Source organism: Mytilus trossulus, chromosome 4 (genome assembly GCF_036588685.1).
Source record: "Mytilus trossulus isolate FHL-02 chromosome 4, PNRI_Mtr1.1.1.hap1, whole genome shotgun sequence".
In the NCBI taxonomy this organism is placed as follows: domain Eukaryota; kingdom Metazoa; phylum Mollusca; class Bivalvia; order Mytilida; family Mytilidae; genus Mytilus; species Mytilus trossulus.
In genome coordinates this window covers 66287388-66294211 of record NC_086376.1, presented here as the reverse complement: position 1 = coordinate 66294211, position 6824 = coordinate 66287388, and the positions used below count along the sequence as shown (strand labels likewise).

The 6824-nt window shown below is 33.4% G+C and overlaps 2 protein-coding genes across 2 annotated transcripts; both read left to right on the top strand.

Moving 5' to 3' along the window:
• The first annotated feature begins 253 nt into the window (after window positions 1-253).
• On the top strand, window positions 254-1552 carry LOC134716753 (uncharacterized). The gene has a single exon (XM_063579759.1). The coding sequence runs from the start codon at window positions 254-256 to the stop codon at window positions 1550-1552; it is 1299 nt and encodes a 432-aa protein (XP_063435829.1).
• A 14-nt stretch (window positions 1553-1566) lies between these two features.
• On the top strand, window positions 1567-2902 carry LOC134716752 (integrase/recombinase xerD homolog). The gene has a single exon (XM_063579758.1). It carries the CDS (start codon window positions 1567-1569, stop codon window positions 2605-2607), a length of 1041 nt encoding a protein of 346 aa, XP_063435828.1. The 3' UTR covers window positions 2608-2902.
• Window positions 2903-6824: the final 3922 nt, after the last annotated feature.

Here is a 6824-nt window from a genome sequence, read left to right as displayed (position 1 = left end):
ATGATCAAGGAGATTTTGTATTTTCTTACGATTTAAAAAGCGCATATCATCATATAAGCATTTTTGAAACAGATACTACATATTTAGGTTTTAAATGGGAGCATGAATATTATGTGTATAATGTTTTGCCTTTTGGGTTGTCAACCAGTGGGTATATTTTCACAAAGGTAGTCAGGGAAGTTATAAAATATTGGAGAAGTACGGGTCTAAAAATTGTCATGTATCTAGACGATGGCCTCGGTGGGGAAAAAACATGAAAGAGGCTATGTTAGCGAGTGAAAAAATCCATTCCGATTTGGAACAATTTGGGTTTGTTCTTGCATCAGAGAAGTGCAATTGGGTTCCTATTCAAGGTCTTGACTGGTTGGGTTTTCATTGGGATATGATAGGAGGGGTTATAAGAATTACCGAAAAAAGAATAGAGAAGCTTTTAAGAATTTTGGAAGTTTTCAGGTTACAATTTCACTACGGAATTAGGCTTTTCCGGGTGAAATTTATTGCAAGTATTGTAGGACAGATCATATCAATGCAGCCTGTATTAGGAGATCAGGCACGTTTAAGAACAAGGTATTTGTACCAATGTATATTGCAAAGGGCAAGTTGGAACGCCAAAGTACTAGTTAGTACGGACGCATTCGAGGAGTGCATTTTTTGGGAACATAAAGTTGAAAACTTTAACGAGATAGGATCTCGGTTAAGTCAGTTGACTTATAATGTACCACAAGATTATTATGTGTTCAGTGATGCATCTGGTACAGGTTTCGGTGTTTTTGTTACCACTGGTTCAGAGGACGAACCTTTGGAAATGTTTGGTAGTTGGTCAATGGCGGAACAGGCCGAAAGTTCGACCTGCAGAGAGCTCGACGCTGTAAAAAGATTATTGATAAATTTTGTCAATATCCTCTCTGGTAAGATTATCAGAGTTTTCACAGATAATCTGAATATCACACATATACTTAATATTGGTAGTAGGAAAATGGTTTTGCATAAGAACGCTTTGTTCGTTGATGAATTTTGCAGAGAGAATGCAATTAAGTTGAGTTTGGTTTGGTTACCAAGAGAATCAAACCAGTATGCAGACACTTTAAGTAGGGTAACAGATTGTGATGACTGGGAAATACGAGATGATATTTTTCTGTATCTTGATCACGTTTGGGGTCCACATGACATAGATAGGTTCGCACATGATTACAATGCCAAGTGCAAACATTTTAACTCAAAGTTTTGGTGTCCCGGGACTGCTGGGATAGACTCGTTTACAGTAGTATGGGGTGGACAAAATAATTGGATAGTTCCACCACCAAGTTTGATTCCAAAGGTTATTAATAAGATTAGAATAGAAAAATGCAATGGCACTTTAGTCATCCCGGAATGGACATCGGCACCATTTTGGCCTATGTTGGTGGATCGATTTGGAAATTTTAAGGATTTCATAGTTGACAGAAAGTTTTTTCAAGGGGAAAATCTGACTAAAAGAGGCAGAGGGCAGTGCGGAGTATTTGGACAACAGTGTTTCAAATTTAGATTGATAGCATTAAGAATAGAATTTTAGTTTTCAATATACTTATGACGTTATTTATTTCAACAGGGATTGCATTAAACAACACAGTGAAGGAGGCCGTCCATGACAGTGGTATAGAAGTTGGCAGTTATATGTACGAGCTTTATCCGAAGATGTGTGAACTGTTGATAAACTCTAAAAGTGACAATACTGTTAAATCATATTTTAATTCTTACAAACGATGGGAACGTTTCATTACTTTACAAGGACACAAATCTTTGCCAGCTCAGCCAGTTCATGTTGCACTGTATTTAACACATTTATTGAACAATAATTCTACTTGTCACCCTATTTCGAACGCAGTGTATGGTATAAAATGGGCACATGAGATAAATGGTCTAAGCGATCCTACATCAAACACTTTTGTAACATCAATTCTTGAAGCATCTAAAAGAGTAGCACCAAAAAAGACAGAGAAGAAAGATCCAATTACTCCGGAAACTTTAATCGAACTTTGTGATATGTTTAAAAATTCTTTAGATTTACTTGTTGTAAGGGATTTGGCAATGATGATTTTGAGTTTTTCAGGATTTCTTAGATATGATGAGGTCAGTTCGTTACGCTTTTGTGATGTAAAAGTACATGAATCTCATTTAATTTTGTGTATCGAAAAAAGCAAAACAGACCAATATAGGCAAAGTTCTGAAGTCTTGATTTCCAAGGGTAATTCATCTGCTTGTCCTTGCACAATGTTTCTAAGGTACACTAGGTTAGCAGGTTTCAGTGATTCTTGCCAGCAAAATTTTTATTTGTTTCGGCCTATTTATAGATCTCGTAATACATGCAAGCTTATTACTAAGGATAAAAAGCTAAGTTACACGGCGGCTAGAGAGTCTATTCTTAAGAGAATTCGAACAATTTGTCCAGATGGAAACATAGGTCTCCATTCGTTCAGATCCGGTGGGGCAACAATGGCGGCAAACGCCGATGTTAGTGACAGATGCTTAAAGAAGCACGGTAGATGGAAGTCTGACTCTAGTAAAGACGGTTACATAGTAGATTCCACTGAAAAACGTTTGAAGATATCTAAGGTATTAGGCCTATAGATTACCCCTTTCTTTGGTTTTCTATCACGTACGACGGGCTGTCGGCAAATTTGTATTTGTGTTTGAGTTTTATTTCTTTTACTGCCATGTGTACGAAGAAGGTATTGTTGGTGTGCTGTCAATGGCAGAAAAGGGTGTCATTTGTGTGTCTGTCGTCTGTAGTATAGAGAATACTAATATTTTCCCGCGTTTCGATCAGTATAGCGGGAAAATGTTGTATTCTCGATATGGGAATACTCAATTTTCGGTAGGCCGAAGAAATTTTAGCCAATCAGAGGACTGAGTTGTGGTCATATATAAGGTTTTTTTCTGTGGTAGCTTCACTTCTAGCCGTCGTATTGACCGTGTAAACTGCATTTTTTCTAAATGATGATATTTATCTGTTTGTACATTATAACAAAAATCTTGATTTTCGAAAACTGTTTTTTAAAATGACGGAGTTCGACGTTCATTATCCTGAGATAGACTCGAGCATTGATTCGGGCACAGGTTTCCGTAATACGGTTTTTCCTGGTCGGCCTTGGCTATCAATGAGGGGTAATTTTATTAAACGTACAGTATACAATATTTTGCTGTGGTTGTACATACTGAAATGATTGGTAAATGAAAATGCAATTTGATTACTGATTTATATGTCACGATTATAGATTTATTATACAATTATATCTGGCGTCCATCACGTACGACGGGCTGTCGGCAAATTTGTATTTGTGTTTGAGTTTTATTTCTTTTACTGCCATGTGTACGAAGAAGGTATTGTTGGTGTGCTGTCAAAGGCAGAAAAGGGTGTCATTTGTGTGTCTGTCGTCTGTAGTATAGAGAATACTATACCTACTCACCAAAGACACCTGCTTTCAATTGTTTAAAAATGACCACGAAATTCACATAATTATAATATCCTCTCTTCATAAAAAATAATCCCTAATAACTGAAGGAATAAATCATACCTGTTCTAGATTGGCTGCTACAGTAACATTCACCATTGCTTTCCTCCACAAGTTTGAGCTGATATTGGATGCTTTTCATAAGACCGGATGTGTTACTACAAGGTGTATGTCCAAGTACTAGTTGCATGCTCCCAAATACAAAAATGGTAATGGATAATACAGAACGCTGGACAAACTAGAAATAAACAAATGATTACACATTAATTTGTGATGAGTCCAAATGTTTTTGACATATTGGAGATAACATTCAAAATTTGACAGATAGTAGTAATTCGTTGCAACTAAGTTATACTACAAGCACATTAAATCTTATAGATTATACATGCCTCTCGACAGAGATTTTTGCAGAATGCTGAATTCTTAAATCCATGAATTAATTTGCAGCTTAAAATGACCCTTAAATTATCTCCTTAATTAGACTATGATTTCAAAATTAATTTGCAGATATAACAAGAATCAAACATAACTAACTTTTAAACAGCTTACCCCATTTTCACAACAGTTGTTTTGGGATTGTTTGGGAATAGAACTATTTAACAGTTACTTATATCCACATTTGATACTATACATGCAATTTGTACATTAATCTCTAATTTCAAAATCCATTCTTTTAAAGAAACATTGCCAAGTTTTGAAAAAAGGTAATATGTTTTTACTGTGAAAAATATGCATTTGAAAATAGGCAATACATATAACATAAAGCATACCTTTTATTAACGATAACGTTGAATCCTTTTCCGCAGAACAAAAACAAATAATGGTTGACAAAATGACTAGGAATTAGCTCATCATGTTTCACTACAAATGTTCTACCATAAGAGCTCGGTATAGATATTTTATTCATAACATTCCCGCTTTCTCAATTCAATATACTTCACAATATTATGTGGATACTTTTTCAAATGTATTTTATAAGAATGTTTAAACAGAAAATATACTAATCCATATGAGACGAATTGCAATTAGACAGAAAATGGGAAAAGTTTGAAGCACAATGCTTAATATATTTCTGATTTCATTTTATAGAACTTAACCATGCTTGCATGTAAAAGATTTTTTTTTAAATAAAACTTTACGCTAACATATTGCCTTAAAATAAGTTGATTGGTTCAAAGATGTGAAAAAAAGAATGACGAGATTAGAATCATGAATGAAATGTAGTAGCAAGAGCGTATTTGAGATGAAAATTCGTATTACAATCTATTAGGACAGAAAAACTTAATCCGCAAAACAACTTCAATGATATCAGTTTCAAATGACGGCAAACTTGCAGACAAATAAAACGTGACATAATTCCGGATCTGTTTAATTTTGAGTAATCCTACCGTATTATAAAATACAATTAGTAAAAACATACTTCCTTATAAATAGACTCATCTTATTGGCTGTCTATTTCTTTGATTATTTCATAATTTATATCACTTGGGATAAGACATCACACATACGTATTGCGTACATTGACAATAATGATAAGATGTACATATCTTTTTTTAAAAGAAAACTAGTCTTGATACGGGCGGTTTTTTTTTTATTAAAAAACTCATCATATAAACCAGGTCTAAATTTTATAAATACGCCAGGTACGCGTTTCGTCTACAAAAAAATCATCAGTAAAGCTCGAATCCAAAAAGTTAAAAGGGCCAAATAAAGTTCGAAGTACGGACCAAAATTCCTAAAAGTTATGTCAAATACAGTTAAGGTAATCTATGCCTGAGGTATAAAAGCCTCAAATTTTCAAAAATCCTAAAACAGTTAATTTATAAATAGAACACAGACAATAAGGAAAAACATAATGTTTTATATTTTTCAAAACGTCCTATGACCGCCTATGAATAACTAAGATTTCAAAATATTGGCTTTTTTCAAACACGTAAGCATTCTTTTAAATAGGAATTCAGTATAACTTCGATGATTAGAAACAGTTGAAATAGTGAGAGGTTTGGCTAGCTATAAAACCTGTTTTTTTCTACACTGTTTTTTACTCATAAACACGCTTCTACCAAGTCAAGAATATGACTGTTGTTTTCAATTGGTATGGTGTGTTTCAGCTTTAAATTTGCCATTTGATAGAGGAATGTCCGTTATCCGTTATAACTTTTTCATTATAGTTCTGTACTTTTGTTATTTCACATTTTTCTGTCGGTGGAAAAAGACACGTTTCCCAATAGAAACATAAACTAGTCAATAACTGCAATCATCTTGCCTTAAATGATTTGTATCTTCTTAAATCAAGACATTGTAACTTTGTTGGAATTTTTTTATTGCTAGTTACACAGTTCTGCTGGTTTTGTATTTATTTTGGAAGAAGACAAACTTATAAAAAAACAGACAGACTACATTTTTACGTTCTCAAATACACTGTCTTATTGGCGTTCCTTTGTATCCTCTATTCATTTTTGATCATAAGTGATCAAAAAGTCTTAACAGAATACGTGTGTTAAATGGAATTATATATCTATAAATTACACTAATTTAACATTTCAGGCGAAAATGGAGACTGGCGTCACTACTATATTTTAGAGGAAGATCAATGTTATCCTAATTAGGTAATTTGAAAATACCATATGAACTAAACAAACTAAAAGCAATGCTACGTGTCTAAGAAAACACAACTACCTATTGAAATTATATTACACCGACTAGTATTTTGTTTTTGTATATCGCACTGGAATGCAACTCGGATCGTCGCAAAATGTTAGATTTTAAAGTTTTCTGTTATTAAATGTAGTTATCCAGAACTAACAGTTCAATAGAGAAAATGATATCTCGTTTTGCATTGAAAAAGTATACGTTTTTGAAGAACATCCTTTTCTTGAGTTGGTCGAGTTGTTCGATAAATGACTTTAAAGTTACAGGAAAGTAATTCGACGATATCACCAAATTGTTTTTAAAGTTTAAAGAATAAAACATATTCCATCATAAATTCAAAAAAGGGAAGTCCGTACAACTTCATATATGAATCGCTTAAATATATAAATAACTTTTATAATTTCGTAAGTAAAGCAAATTGCATGTTATTTACTGGATCCACTTAAAAATCGAAAAAACATATTGAATAAATTGATTTGAATTGCCTTTTTCTCATGTTATGCAATTACAGAAAACGTTCACAGATCACAATGCAGTCATAATGTTACGCTTACTTTAATAATGCCCGCGCTTTTTTACTATTACACTTGATCTTCAAAACATCGTAGAACACGATTTCGAAAAAATAGTAATTCAAAGACAAAACTGGTGTAATTTCTTTTGTGTTATTTACGTGAGGGC